Raw genomic sequence first — 16838 nt, 5'->3', positions numbered from 1 at the left:
CGGACAGACATCGAAGTCTTAGTAATAGGTTCCCGTTTTAACCCTTTGGGTACGAAACCCTAAAAACAAGTGTTCACCTAGTTATGTCTCAGTGCATTCTGGAAATAAAGATATGACGTCGAAATTTAACTTGAATACTTTATCTACCAAAAACCAGCCTGCAAACTGGTTTAGTTATTATATGGAAATATTCTGCATTCATAACCTGCATGCTTTAATTATTGGCAATATTATATAACTATGTGGTAACTAATATGTATTACATAATTCTTTGCCAGAACAACTGGTTCTTACAGACAAATAAAAAGCTATTCTACCTATACTTGGTACTATTAATATATTATATTCTGTGCCTATACAGTATACACAACCAAAACAAAAGAGATCGTGTGCAGAATGTGAGTTTTTTGTTTCACATTCGATCGTGATTCGTGAACGCGTTTGGTGTTTACTAAAGTTTTTGTATGGAATTACTGACTGGGCTGGGCTCACTCCCGTGAGCATCGCTAGATGGCGCTGTACAAATCCCATACAAAATCTTAGTAAACGCCAAACGCGTTCACGATCGAATGTGAAACAAAAAACCACGAAGCTAATACAACAAAAAACTCACACTCGCCACACCGTTAGACAGTCTTTTTCGACTCACTTTGTGAAATTCACATTATGCATTGTTTTACGCCGGTTTTCTGTGAGGCCGCGGTATTAATCCAGTCGATCTATTTGTGCCGAAAACTGGTTTCCTAGACTAATCTAGAATCTACATTGCTAAAATTGTAATTTGTACTTTATCTTTTCAACCTTCAAAGCTAACAATTTCACGAAATCATCATTTCACCAAAATATATTTTATGACGGAGGTCGCATCATGAAAAAGGTTGGAAAATGCTGGTTTACACTTTAGGCACAGATAATACAGGGCCTGTAGACAAGTGGCAAAGCGCTAACGCTAACACGAGCGCTACAAAAATATATGCGATTTGACATAAGTCATCGCTTCGCAAGCGAATACTAATGTCAAATCCATACATTTTGTAGCGCTAACGTTAGCGTTAGCGTTTTGCTACTTGTCTAGGGGGACAGTTGTTCTTTCGTGGTATACTTACCTAAACTATTTTTATATGTACCTATAGTGGATATAGTAGGTATACCACGAAGGAACAGTTATTATCTTAGATACATTATAATATCTAGATAATATAAGTGCAGTGTCAATATGTTTGGCCTGTGGTTTGGCTAAAGATAGATAAACTCTGGTTTTCCTGCTTTTATGAATTATATCAAGTATATTGATAAGATGCAACAGTTAATAAAGATAAAATTTAAGATAAGTTTACGAAAAATGTTTGGCATAATATACAGAGCTACCTAATACCAGTTGTTGCCGATAACAAAATATATACTATTTATGAGTAATGCTGATTAGTCCATAGGTCGCAAATATAACAAAAATAATATAATTACTTATTTAATTTTTTTTTGCGTTTCATACAGTTATTTTTTATTTATTTAAAAGCTAAATCGTTAATTATAGTACCTAACAGTCATGATTATCTTTACGAAAATATTTACTTACAATTTATATAAGTAATATATATGTACTTATAATATAATTTTATAAGTATGTAGTATGTACCATCGAGGAAATTGATTCACACACTTGGGCACTATAAAATTACTCCTGGGCAAATGGCCTGGTTTCAATGAATCCGACCACCGTCAACGAAACCATCGTGGGAGTTATCAACTTATTATAACCTGATTTATTCATACTATAGTCCAGGGGTTCCCAATCTTTTTCAGCCTGCGGGGAAGTTACACGTAAATTATTTTGTCACGGCGCCCTACTTTACCTAGCTGATACAAAAATATATGCATAATAAACAGCTTTAATGATTATTATAGTTATGTTTAACAGGTAAATAATAATATACAATTAATATTTAATCATCTGCCTGCTTTGCATAATTAATAATTAATATCTACGACCTCTGTGGCTCAGTGGGTGGGCTGTCGGTAGTTCAAGCCGTGGGTCGCGGGTTCGAATCCCGCCGACGGAACAAAAAGTTTTCAAAGTTCCTGGGTCATGGGTGTGTAATATATAGGTACGTGTATCATATAATAAAAATCTTAAATATATGTATAGTATAAAAGTATTAAATATATTTCCGTTGTCTGGTACCCGTAACACAAGTCCTTCAGGTACTTAGCACGGGGCCAGACTGACGTGGTGTGAAGCGTCTATAGATATTATATTATTATTATACCTATTATATTTAATTTAATTTTATAATATTTGTGGTTTCGGATAATGATGGAGGACCAACTCACGGCGCGGCGCGGCGCCCCTCTTGCCTTTCCACGGCGCACAGTTTGGGAACACCTGCTATAGTCTATACCTATAAGGGTGCCCACTCGACTGTGTGTAAAAATATGTGTACGTTACTTACACAAGCATTATTGAACGTGATTTCTATGAGATTAAATTGTCAACGTGCGGCACGTGCCGACTGGACGTCAAAAAAAGAGTGCTGCTGTCATGTATCACACGTCCACTCATAGCCATTATACCGCATACTTTCTAAACGAGCTCCAAGGAGATTCGTAGGTATTCGTAGGCCACTATCGCGTTACGAGAATCGGAACTCTGGGCGTTATTGAAAGCATGATGGCGAGTACTTATTGAAAATATGAATACTTCCACAATATGATGACGGTTTTTCGGAGCTCAAGCAAGAATCGTAATTAAAATAGAATTAAACGAAATTTTATAATACTTAATAATATTATTATAAAATTTCGTTAGCCCAAGTACTAACGAAGTACTTTCGCCAGGTATAATTCTTGATTAATACATATCATCAATCTGCGAATAATAATACTATTTATTATTCGTAAGTATCAAACATAGAAGTATTCAAGTAATCATACAATTTTCAAATGTACAGTGACATGTGCTTCTATACATCTAATATATAAAATTCTCGTGTCACAGTTTTCGTTGCCATACTCCTCCGAAACGGCTTGACCGATTCTCATGAAATTTTGTGAGCATGTTGAGTAGGTCTGAGAATCGGCCAACATCTATTTTTCATACAAAAAAAAAAAAAATGGCAAAACAACGTTTGCCGGGACAGCTAGTTTTATTATAAAACAAAGTCGCTTTTCCCCTCATGTCCCTTTGTTGTTCCCTTTTATCTTTAAAACTACGCAATGGATTTTGATGATTCCTTCAGTGTTAGATAGCCCATTTATCGACGAAGGCTATAGGCTATTTTTATCACGCTAAGACTAATAGGAGCGAAGAAATAGAGGAAAGCGTGGAAAAAACGGGGAAAATTATTTGAAAGGGCTAACTTGAACGCACTAATCTCAGGAACTATAACTGGTCCGATTTGAAAAATTCTTTCAGTGTTAGATAGCCCATTTATTTAGAAAGGCTATAGGCTATATTTCATCACGCTAAGACTAACAGGAGAATGTGGAAAAAATGGGGGAAATTATTTGAAATTGCTTATCTCGCGTACTACTGGAGCAATTTTTATGTTATTTGGCACAGATAAGAAGTAGACCACGTGAAGGTTCATAGGCTATCGATTTTAATCATTTCTTCAGTGGCTATATATAAAAAAAACGCTTGACAATTTTTAGAATTTGGTAACATATTTATTGATAAGATCATAATATTATCATTGTAATTATTAATTATTAGGCATATCTGTTATCGGATTTTAGTAGATAAGTATATTTCATATTACATACTTAAGGAACTAGCTATTTGACCGAGCTTTGCTCGGTATTCGATAAAACACGAATAAAATGACATTTTCTAAAAATGATTCCTAGCTAGATCGATTTATTGCCCCCGAAACCCCCTATATACTAAATTTCATGAAAATCGTTGGAGCCGATTCCGAGATTCCAATTATATATATATACAAGAATTGCTCGTTTAAAGATATAAGATTAATAATCTGATACTTTTTTGTTATGTATTTAAGTTTTTCACATTGACAATGTTTCATTAATTCTAGTTTGGTTCACAAGTGTTGCAAGTCCAAAATCTGTTAGATGCAGAGGACGCTACTAGTTTCTATGGAGAATCAATATTTTTTCGTATACCTTATTTGAAACATCCTGTTTATTATTTGTATACTTTGTATTGATGTTAGCATACTAATCGTAGCTAATATTAAATTAGTTTAACAATAATTTATTAATAGGAATATTTTATTGCAAAGTTTTTATGGTAAAGGTAAGTAGCACCAGCAAAGACATTAACAAAAAGGTTTGTTCGACATATTTTTACCATAGACATAATATATACCATAAAGACCAACAAAGAGTGCGAGAGAGAAGAAAATCCTTTATGGAATTATAACAAGATGAAAAGAGAGAGGCAGTCTAATGAAAATTGTAACAACTTTTATTTGACAGGTCGTCAAAAGTCGTCAATCGTTTTTATGCCCTTTCGGTATTTGCAATTTATTATTTAAATCGTATGTTATTTTCAACAAATACTATTATATATAACAATAATAACTTGTGCTGTGAGTGATTGCAGTGTAAATCATAAGAATAATCCTGAAAAATATACATTTCACCCGTAATTAATCTTCATGTTCTAATTGCTACGATGTGTTTATTTTTGCTATATTCTGTCTTTAGTTCTCTATTTCAAATAAAATATTGTGAATCCTACCTTTTACTTTCATATTTTGCGTAACTAAAGGTACTATTGTTCTTATATTACACAAATTTTGAAGAATAATTTTTCATCAAAATTTTTTACATATACGCTAGTGCTTGAATCAAATTTATCGATATGCTTATCGTTATTTTACAATAACATAAAACTAAAATAAAAATCATTTACCTTTATATTTATCACCTTAATTAAGCCCGGTCGCACATTATCCGAAATTTCTGATCAGAAAAATTCGGACGCCCGGCGGAACGCACTCTGTTCATACATTTTGTTGTAGACTCATAATACTAAAAGAATTTGTATGAGCGGGGCGGGGCGTCCGAATTTTTGTGATCAGAAATTCGGATAATGTGCGGCCGGACTAAAAAGGACATATTATCTTATTTTAACTAATAGTATATTATATTATAGCTAATATAATATAACTACTATAATATAGAGTGACTTTAAAACTAGAGGAAGGTTTATATTTATATATCATAATCATTTGTTTTACAGATTCCCTCAAGATCCTCTAATAAGAGGAAAATGTCTGAAATTAATTAGGCGTGTTGGTTGGAATCCCAAGAAAAATTCAACAATATGTAGCAAACATTTCAGTGAAAATTTTTAAAGAAAAAGTAGAATAAATACTATTTTGGTTAAAGGAGCTATCCCAACTTTATTTGTGCCAGTAAGTTTGACATACTGTTGCACTTGTTACTGAAGCAATTATTAAAAATAAGCAATTATAAGCAATTATTGCTTTTTAGTTCATTTAAGATTATACCTAAATTAACTAAAAAGTATTAAATAAACCTTATTCTGTACTCAATCTTCATAATTTTGAAGTCGGTACCAGTCCTAAGTATATAAGTTGTAGTTATACCTATTCTGTCAGAGAACTGGCGATTAGGTTAGCTGGTACCGATTGCAAAATAATGAAGATTGAGAACAGAATTAATACTGAGTACAGAATTGTCATTACCTTGGAAGTCGGTTTTAATTTTTTGTTTAAAAAATTATAATTTTACTCTTTTTAGCTGTCCTTAAGGTTTTCTATACCTACAGTTGGTGTTTTAAAAAATCAAAATCAAAATTGCTTTATTTCTGAACAAATCTAAAATAAAATATATTTTCAGAATACATGGTGCCTACCACCGGTTCGGGAACTAAGCCGACGAGAAGAACCGGCGTAAGAAACTCGCACGGAGCCCACTTTTTACCAAAAAAAGTGAGAAAAAAAATAATCTTTTAAAATAAAATTTACAATGCTGTAACTAAAAATTATACAATGTAAACATAGATAGATACATAATAATTGTAAGTCATGTAGAAGTAGCCTTGCAAGCAGTAATTCAGCATTCCCAAGATGTGCCATCGTTTATGAAATCATTGACCTTATAATAGGCTTTGGCACAAAACGTTCTTTGACTACTTTTTTAAATTTATTAATCGAAAGATTTTGAGCGTTTTCTGGGACCATATGTTCCTATTTGAATATCAAGGAGTCACCTCGATTTCTCATGGTTTCCATCACCAGACCACCACTTTTGTGAACATGATACCTACTCGGAACAATACAATGTACAACAAAAGAAAAAATTTGAAAATCGGTTCATAAACGGCGGAGTAATCGTTGAACATACATAAAAAATATATCCACAGCCGAACGTCTAGACTCCTCCTGTTTGGAAGTCGGTTAAAAATAATTATAATAAAAAATATTATGATATTTTATGATATGTATTTAATTTAAGAATAAAATATAATATACTATGTGTGTTGTTTACTTTCAACGTTTACTTTCAATGTAAGGACTGATTTACCAGATAGATTTTACCTGAGTAATAAATAAGTAACTTTATAATATATTATGTGTATATTATTTACCCCTATAAGAACCTCATGTCATAACATATCCGACGATTGAAAAATCATTCCAAAAGAAAATGTGTATCTACTTTTCAATCGTCACCTTTTTTTGCCAATTAGAATTTATGATACCTAATTTAAAATACAAATCTGTCAAAGTTGCATATTATTTATTTCTTATAGAAACTCAGGTAAAATAACTCGAACGGACTATACTATCGATAGCAAAATACTATACTATCGATAGTAAAATATACATCACTAGCACACGCACACATTGACAGATCGAAAATGGTCACGCATTTTTGGGTTGTCAGGTGGTCTTTACGACAGTATATATTAAGTCTATGATTTTTACAATGTTTCTGACAATATTTGACATGATGTTTGCAACATGTCGGGTTTTGGCACTGACCTCCATTATAAGTACGCTGGACGATACACACCTGCTTTTTGTGCCTATTTGAAGCGGAATCAGCGCCCCCAATGCGGGGGAAAAGAACTAAATCTGACGTAAATTGCAAATGGCCGCTTAATCGCTATTGGTTGTCATCAATAGTATTAGTTCCAAGTACTCTCACTACTGCTATCAGCGCCAATATGGCGACTTTCAAACGCCATTTTAAATTTTTACGTCAGATTTAGTTCTCTTCTCCGGCATTGGGGGTGCTGGGGCCGTACCACGAAACTGTTTTGAGACTCAAACAATCGAACGAAAATGTCGCGTCTTACTCTAACAAAGGTGCAAAGACGTTGTTAGAGCAGGACGCGGCATTCTCGTTCAATTGTTTGAGTCTCAAAACAGTTTCGTGGTACGGCCCCAGATTCCGCTTCAAATATGCACAAAAAATAGCTGTCATTTCAAAGGGTATCTTAAGTCCAGCATACTTGTATAATGGAGGTCAGTGGATTTTGGTCAGATTAGTTACTGTATGTGCTAGTAGCGCCCTCTGCTTCGATTTTTGCGTATATAGAGAATACTCTTAAGTATTATTAAAGCCTTATCTCGGCTCTGTAACATTACAACATGAAATAATATGTAATAATCAGTCATTACCCCATACTCCATAGCATTCGCACCATAATCTACATTATTGTCGTTAGCACCGCTACAGTTAATGCACATAATATAGACGGTCCATGCATAGAAACAGACATGTATAGGTGGCTATCCGATCTCTGCCGGAATTGACCGCGATCACAGAATACATATTGTGCGCTTTTATAATTTTGGATGTGGCGGTAATACCGTGGACGTCCGCGGTAAAACGATAACATAGGGAAGTAAAATGTATGGAAAATATATGAAGACGCTTTTAAATTTCCGTCGACGATACCTTTTTAACGTGCACGTTAGAGGACATTACGACGTTTGCACTCTTCTGAACCGCACATAACGTCCGCGGTGCGTAAAATCAAAATGGCATTTAACGTACCCAAAGACGTGACGACCAGAATTATAAAAGCACACATTAGTGCAAGTACCGCGACTGACAAAATTCAAACAAAACACCACTCAATGAATTATGGCCTAAGCTAAGATTACGGTCGCTTTTCGCGAGGATCAGAAAGTCAGTTACCTATTGGTCACATTTAAAAGTAAAACACATACAAAAAGGGTAAATTTCATAGTACGCTCTTACATACTACAACACTAATGTCGCAGTGAACAAAATGTCTAGTACTTTTAACATGAGCATAGAGACTGTTGATACCTTCATAGATTTCATTCTAAGCTTTTTAAGTATCTTCTTTAGCTTGTTTATCACCAAAGCAATGTTTGTGTGTTGGGTCTCTATATGAGTTCTCGTGTAAAACACTATGAGAGCTTGTCCGACACTTCGTCAGGCAGAGTTCGTAGTCATCACTTATAGAATGAAACAGCACATTTTCATCAGCGGACAGTCTTGAAAGCACATCCTGTAGTAGATGTCTCTGAAAAGTATGAAATAATCAATTAAATTTATATTCTTCAGGGACCGGGTGCCATCGTAATTCTCATACATACGTAATACCAAAATCATTTTCTCATACGAAAATATTTACGTGTTTGAGTTATTTTTCAGCTTAAAATAGTAATTACCTAGGTTCCTGCGCAAAAATTTACTACAAAATATTTAAGTAAACACTAAAAAATATTTTTTGGTGTTTAAATATTTTGTAATAAATTTACTATTAATTTATATACTTTTTAGTGTTTTACTATATTTTTTTGTGTTTAAATAAATAAAATAAAAATAAATTATTCTGTGTTTACAAGTTTTCTTTACAAGTTTTTTTGTTTAATTGTTCACATCAAAATGTATAATCAGTGTTCGAAAATTAGATTTATTAGATTTAACACAGTGTGCCTCTCGGCATAGCCCTCCTCCAACGACTTTAACTATTTTCATTATTTTGAAAGCTGTCTCCAGTTTATAAGTAAGATAATATTATATATGTGTGTCTGTGTTTCCCTGACAGCCTGTGACAATCTTTTTATTGTAGAAGGATTGCTAAGTTCCAAGTTTAGTATTTCTAGTATGTCAGTGATTCCTACAAATAGTTTTAATTTGGAGACTTTTGCATCATTTCTTGTTCGTTGAAGGGTGGTGGTCTGACGTCTCACGGGGACCAGCCGGATTGAGACCTTTAAATATTTAGTAATAAATATACTTACTACAAAATATTTAAAACACTAAAAAAAAATTTCTAAAAAAATATTTTTTAGTGTTTAAATATTTTGTTGTAAATTGTTGCAGTAACCTAGGTAATTACTATTTTAAGCTGAAAAATAACTCAAACATGTTAAATATTTTCATATGAGAAAATGATTTTGGTATTACATGTGTATATTGTATGAAAATTTCGACCGGCCCGGCCTCTTAATTCAAATATCCATACTAATATTATAAATGCGAAAGTGTGTCTGTCTGTCTGTTTGTCTGTTAGCTCTTCACGCCCAAACCGCTGAACCGATTTTGATGAAATTTGGTATGGGGATATTTTGAGACCCGAGAATGGACATAGAATACTTTTTATCCCGGAAATAGGTACGGTTCTGCCGCGATAAATGACTTTTGCCGCATATTATAAGTATGATCATAAGATTAAAATATGATATTTTAATATTATAGTGTAAGTATAAAAAATGTTGTTTAAATATAAAAAATTAAAAAATAAAGTTTTTGAGTAGTCCACTCAGCACAGCCTAATATATAAAGTTGCTTTATATATTAGGCTGTGCTGATTAATAATTCTGATTACAACTCTTGTGTCTGCTTAGATTTAATTTAATTTTACTAACAGTATTCTTAACGGTAATAGACTATAGTTATGAGTTATCACATAAACTTTACCTTATTGGGATCTAAACAGCATGAAACACAGTGTTCATATATGACACAGCAGCCGGTGTTTCTGCATGTTTCACAACTGTATCTACTAGTCGTTTCCGCATCTGTGTTACAGCAACCATTCCTTGTTATCTCTGTTCTTGGACAAATATAGCCTGAAAATACAAAAAATAATAATATTACAGCAGAAAAATTGAAAACCCTTTTTTTCCAACACACAAAAATTTTAACCCGTCGATCGTGGAATAACGAGTCACAATAGAATTTCTATTCCAGTAACCGTATCATAGTAAAAGGAGGGGAAGTAAGTTATCTTCATACAAAGGCACCGCGCGCGGCTTGTATGTGTGCGCCATAGTATCAATGCGTCGCCACGTACCGCACACAAAAAATCTCGGCGGTACCCACGAAGCTAAACTGCCGGAGATTCTGTTGTGTGCCATTCGTGGCGACGCATTGATACTATGGCGCACACATACAAGCCGCGCGCGGTGCCTTTGTATGAAGATAACTTACTTCCCCTCCTTTTACTATGACCGTATGGGGCTTGATGAATGAATTGTATGTTACCAGGCTTGTTATTATGAATACTGATGTCCGAGACATTGAATTTGGGAATTGGATCAGTAGAACATCACTACTAACATTAGTCCAAAAGACAAAGGAAGTAACATATCAGTACATAGTATAAAAAAGTAGATTTTTTTTATTCGTAACTCTGTTTCCTAGCTTCCTAATAATTTATAACAATTAATATAACAATAATAAATGAATTTAATAAATCAATTGTGGAATAACCAGACACAATAGCTTATCTAATTATTATCGTGGGCACATGTGACTGCTTGGGAGATGAAGCTTTAAGGGTGGTACACAAGTTTAAGTATTAAAATTCAAATAAATTCACAAAATTTACCTCTGTCATCTACAATTAACGATTTTCCCTGCATTGAATTTCTGCAAGAAAAGTCAGCTGTTTCGTTGTGCTCTTGTAGAGTTCTCCACACGAAAGGTTTTCTTTCAACTGTTATATCTTGATATGCCATGTTTCTGGTATTACCCTTTAATAAAAAACACTATATCAATCTTTATCATAAATCATGTTAGTGTCTTAGTGTCAGTACTAGAATTCCTTTAGGAAACTAATTGTATTAATATTTATAAAATTTTAGGCAAGCTGCTATCTTATGGGTTATGAGATTGTATTGATGTTTATTTATTAATTAATAATAATATCAATGGACGCTTCACACCACGTCAATTAATAATTAATTTTTACCTCAAGTTTTACTGTGCTAACACCAACCTTTACCAATATTATTATAGTGGTTGAATTTAACACTATCACTTTTTGTGTGATCGAGTCTGCGGCGCACTGTATAGTTTGCATGGCCGGGCCGCGCCATGCCGCGGCTGACTGTATGTGCGCCGCAGACTCGATCACACAAAAATTGTGCCGTCTGCGATCTCCCTAACCTAATAAATTACATATTACATACCTCTCTTAGAAAGCTGACTATGCAGTACGTTAAGGAAGAAGCAAAAATAATGCCCAATACTAAACGCCTCCGAAGGAATCGCAGCAAAGCTGCATACCACATGTTAGGATTATATATTTAAGCAATTCAGATGCTGGAGTAATAAAGTAATTCAGATTGTATGTAATTGGCATAGCTTTTACATTTTGTTTATGTTTTAATTGGTAGGTAATTCAATGCTTGTTGTACGTTCCGCTGAAAGCATTATCGCTTTCACTTTTTTGTAAGTTTTAGAAGCAAAATAAATTGAGGTCAGTTGGCGGTACAGTTGTAAGAATATTTTTGAACAATTTTAAATAATTATCACTTATTAAATTTATAAAAATACCGTAAAACGACAAAAGCAATTTTTAATTGTTTTTAATTTTTATTGATACCTATATATAAGTAGGTACTCTGTGATTGATACAACGAAACTGTCAATTCCAATTTCCAGCTGTCGCCTGTCAACTGTCATTAGCACAGTAATTTGTCAAAGTCAATGGGTCAACGCAGTCAGACTGACGTTTTTGATTTTTAAATTATTTTTTTTATGCACTACAACCAAATAAGCCATTGTCTGTGTCAAGTAAAAGGCGAGAAAACAAAATTCTCGTCAACTTTTTAGCATAGTTTTTCAAAATCAATAATCATATTTTACGTTTTTTTAAACGTTTATAAAATCTTTTCGTTTATTTACGTTAGTCAAATCTTAGGATTTTGAAATAATATTGTTCATATTCGCTAACTCCCACAGGTATGGCATTATCAGGCTCCTATTTATGATCATACAAGGAACTATTAAAATAGTATTGGATCCGACCAATGATGAAATACTCAAACCAGATATGTTACTACCGCGCGCGTTGTGAAGCTTCAAATACGGCCCAATTTGGCCGTCTGTTGTTTAGTCTGAATCGAGCGCAGTCACGAACGTGCCGCGTCTTGTCTTACCTAAATAAATTGAAAATGACGTCGTGCGTGTTTCGAAAATGTACCAATTATAACTCGAAAGTAAACAAAACACATGGAATCTCTTACCACATGTCTTGATTGCAATAAATACCTCGATTATTTACATTTTCAATTATTTTTTCGAACAATCTGGAAAAAACCGAATTTTCATCATAGCTCAGGCAAAGAAAGAGACAGCGATACGATTCGACGTTTAAAAACATAGATAAAGTATTATGTATAGATGTAGTCTAAGCCCGTCATCGCGTGGCCATTTTGTGCTTATTTTCATACAAGTAGTGTGCGTTTATTTTCTTGAATATTTCTATTTGTCGATTATTTCGAAGCACATTATGATACAGGAAAGAAAGCCAATTAGTTCATGATATCGATTAACTATAGTTCAAGTGATGAGAATCCGTAAGCACACGTAAAAAGCTATACAATTTTTATAGCCAAATTATTAATCGATGTGACATTTTTAGCACTAATGCCTTATATAGCACAAATAAAGGATTAATAAACTTATAAATTATCTTTTTAACTTACAAAAATACTGATTGAAAAGCCCAAAAAACGTTATTCAAAACTTGCGTATTTAATGTTAAATCCACGTGCTTGAGGCATTCTTTGACCATTCTTATGGTTTATTATTTAGCGGAACCACAAACTCAACAATATCTAGCATTAAATGTTCACTAAAAACCTTTATTAACACTTTTATTACATGAAATATGCCGACCGACTCCTTTGTTATGTCCTAGTAAGTAGGACATAACATTACACGCTTTTGACGCTTATACACCGATATAAGGCTCTCTCCAGTCTATAGTACCTCATATATTAGAATTAAAATGTTGATTAATTATCATTTAAACAAATACAATAAAACTAAATTACAATAAAAACTAGCGTAAAAAGAGAACAGTTTAAATATAAAAAAGGTTGTCATCCAGACTGCTGCCTTTAGGGAGAGTGCCCAGAATACTAGCCACATTGCCCCGCTGTAAGGCCAGGCTTAATCGCTGGCCAAAATACGCTCCAGTACCTCAATGTTTAAAAATAGAACTGTCTCTTTTATGTAAATGGTTTTTCGTATCTTTTGTTTCACTTATCTGTCAAATTTGTCAATGTCTTCAATTTTGAATTTGAAAATTGTTCGGAAGAGATTTAAGCCGGAAAACCACCAAGTGCTGATAACAATTAATGTTTACGATACAAAACCACTTCCAGTGATATCTTTAATGTTAAATAAATTTTTAACGGTATGTTGTAACCACATTCATCATCAGTTATGTGTCTCTTTTTTATTTTTACCCATTCATCATAGCTCCAATGGATAACACCTTCAATTATTGTCTTATATTGCATACATTTACAGTAATTAAAAAAAATATAGGACTCCCCGACAAACACATCACAAACACATATATTTTTATTTTTTACCTAATACATCAAAACATATTTTACACAATATGACTCCAACTACATTATTTTTTCATACATTTTTATTTTTTGATAATGTAATAAGAAAACTTCCATTTTCCATCCAAACAAACATAAATCAAAACTATCCACGTTTTTCATATTGTATGCTCACAATACAAATGATACATTATCGTTTTCCCACTGCCTTTGCGTAGTATGAATTAAATAATAATAATTGATAACAATCTATTTAAAACAACCTCGTAAACTAAGAATATAGCGCAACATTACGAAATTTTCCATGACCACTTATCAAAACACATTAAACTACACTAATAAAAAATACCTCACAGTATCCGGTTGCCTAATTAAGGCCTTGTATTCCCAGAAACGGTCGATTTTCATTATTTAAAAGTGACAGTAGACACAAAAATATAGTAATTTAAATTCTGAAAAAAATATATGTGTTAGTTAAGGATCTAACACAGTGGAATTTATATTCCATTACACAATATCATGAACTTCACTTGATAGAAAAAAATCCCAAAGTTACCTCTTCTTTTAACGAAATTTCCATACTATGTCCAAATTATTTGGAATTTTCAGATAATTTTTGCACTGAATTAAAGACAAAGAATATATCTAGGGCGATTCGTTTGTTTGACTCAATTTAATTGATGTATAAAAAAACGACGATCAAAAAACTATAAAATAGCAGGCGCAAAGTGTGTGACTGAAAGCGTACCGGCCGAACCTTTGCGCCTGCTATTTTATAGTTTTTTGATCGTCGTTTTTTCCGTCTTTAAAAATGATTCCTAGCTAGATCGATTTATCGCCCCCAAAACCCCCTATACTATACTAAATTTCATGAAAATCGTTGAAGCCGATTCCGAGATTCCAATTATATATATTATACATATAAGAATTGCTCGTTTAAAGATATAAGATAGAAAACATCACCATCATCACCATAATCACGCCGCACAGCTGACGGTGCCCTCGCCGCTCATGATTACCACCACCAACAACAACAACACCAACGAGACCAATCCATACACCTACAGGCTTCAGCTGACGCTGATCATGATCATTAAAAATTAACCTTTTTACAACAAATACCAACATAACATGACACACCACTCACATACATACTACACCTACAGAGAGATCTTCTTACACTGGCTTATGACTGACTATGGGCTCGAATGAACATATACACATAGCACCTATACGCATAGCGTAATTAATAACATATTTTCGGTTAGATGTGAACGACAAAGTGATTCATATACAGGGTGTAACAAAAACAAGTGATAATACTTTAGGGTGTGTACGTGTCCCTTTTGAGATTTCACTGTGAAAGTAGCAGCGCTGAAAGACCAAATTTTTTTTTCACTTTTGTATGGGCAAGGGCCCGAGCGTCACGAGTTTCCCCATAAGTACAAAAGTGAAAAAATTTTTTGGTCTTTCAGCGCTGCTACTTTGACAGAGAACTCTCTACAGGGAACACATACACACCCTAAATTATTATCACTTGTTTTTGTTACACCCTGTATAGGTATGAAATACAATAAACTCCGTAAAGTTTGCTCACTTTCGGCGGCTGACAGTCAGTTTGGTTTGAACACGGTCATAAACCATAACCCATACTTACCTACTGACTTTCATGTAAGTGATTTAGTTAACAACAATTATTATAAGTATAAGGTGTAACAAAACTAAGTGATAATACTTTAGGATGTGTATGTCCTTGTAGAGAGTTCACTGTGAAAATAGCAGCGCTGAAAGACCTTTTTTTTCACTTTTGTATGGGGAATCTCGTGACTTGCCCATACAAAAGTAAAAAAAATGTGGTCTTTCGGCGCTGCTACTTTCACAGTAAACTCTTAAGGAACACATTCACACCTTAAAGTATTATCACTTAGCTTTGTTACACCCTGTAGAAGCTGTGGTATTAAGTAAAATAATAGTTTGTTTGAATTTCACTAGTGCAGTGGTTCTTAACCTTTTAGTCATGAGGGACCATTTTACCCACAGACATAATATATCAAGATTGATACCGCATGTGTATCATGTACTTCGCGTGCCATATCGCGTTCCCAATTGTTCACTTTTCACAGAAATTATTTTATTATATCGCTCGTTTTCATACAAATGAAGCGATATGCGGTATCTATCTTGATCTATGTCTGTGATTTTACCAAATGTTTGTCTTACCGGGGACCACCAGTTGGTTTACCAAAGTTAAGTGTTGTTTGAAAAAGAAAACAAGCACAACTTTATAATTATTAGCACTCATTTTTTTTGTTTGTCTAAAAGTTACAGATTTTAATTTAATGTGATTTTTGCGACTGCATACTCTTTACTAACTTCTGAATTCTCACATATTATTAGGATTCTTCGAGGACTTCGCGGACCACTTGGAATGCCTCCAGGGCCACGTCCGCGGACCACCGGTTAAGAACCACTGCACAGTGCACTAGAGCTAGGCAGGGGCATAGCTACCGCCGTATCTATCGTATCTATTTTACGGGGCCCAGCGCCAAGGGGCCCCCCAACGTGAGTATTCAGAAATTAATAAAAACTTGCCTAATATATATATTTTTAATTCACAATTTTATTATTAATGACAAAGTTACAAAGCAATACCTTTGTTATCCGCGTAAAGCGTAAGGGTCTACACAGACGGACCGCATTTCAACTGCAATCCAACTGCAAATTGCAGTTCAAGTTCAGTTTGAATGCAGTTGACACGACTGCAATAGAACTGCCTCACAAGGTCACACAACCAGTCTCCGGTTGCCTAATTAAAATAATTCAAGAAAACATCATTATCATTTAAATATGTTTTCTTGAATTATTTTAATTAGGCAACCGGAGACTGGTTGTGTGACATTGTGAGGTACGGTATTTTTTATTAATGTAGTTTAATGTTTTCTATGACGTAATAATTAGATCGCGCTAGCAGTGTAACATTTTATAGTGGTTTTTCTTATCTGGTATGATGAGGTATGACGTGTGTGCTATTAATAGAGTTTTATA

At 33.8% G+C, this 16838-nt stretch overlaps 1 protein-coding gene across 1 annotated transcript; it reads right to left on the bottom strand.

Moving 5' to 3' along the window:
- Positions 1–8003: 8003 nt before the first annotated feature.
- On the bottom strand, positions 8004–11722 carry LOC121733127 (SREBP regulating gene protein). The gene is made up of 4 exons (XM_042123289.1): positions 11397–11722; positions 10814–10958; positions 9901–10052; positions 8004–8497 (listed from the first exon to the last, which is right to left on the bottom strand). The coding sequence occupies exons 1-4, from the start codon at positions 11496–11498 to the stop codon at positions 8303–8305; spliced, it is 594 nt and encodes a 197-aa protein (XP_041979223.1). The 5' UTR covers positions 11499–11722; the 3' UTR covers positions 8004–8302.
- Positions 11723–16838: the final 5116 nt, after the last annotated feature.

Source organism: Aricia agestis, chromosome 13 (genome assembly GCF_905147365.1).
Source record: "Aricia agestis chromosome 13, ilAriAges1.1, whole genome shotgun sequence".
Lineage (NCBI taxonomy): Eukaryota > Metazoa > Arthropoda > Insecta > Lepidoptera > Lycaenidae > Aricia > Aricia agestis.
This window is presented reverse-complemented; position numbering and strand designations above follow the sequence as displayed.

What these genes read in the sequence shown, in the direction of transcription:
- LOC121733127 (XM_042123289.1), bottom strand. Translation starts at nt 11,498, where the DNA reads ATGTGGTATGCAGCTTTGCTGCGATTCCTTCGGAGGCGTTTAGTATTG. An exon ending in GTTAATTGTAGATGACAGAG is followed by an intron (nt 10,053 to 10,813) that starts GTAAATTTTGTG and finishes TTGTATTTTCAG; the next exon opens with GCTATATTTGTCCAAGAACA. An exon ending in GCTGTTTAGATCCCAATAAG is followed by an intron (nt 8,498 to 9,900) that starts GTAAAGTTTATG and finishes CATACTTTTCAG; the next exon opens with AGACATCTACTACAGGATGT.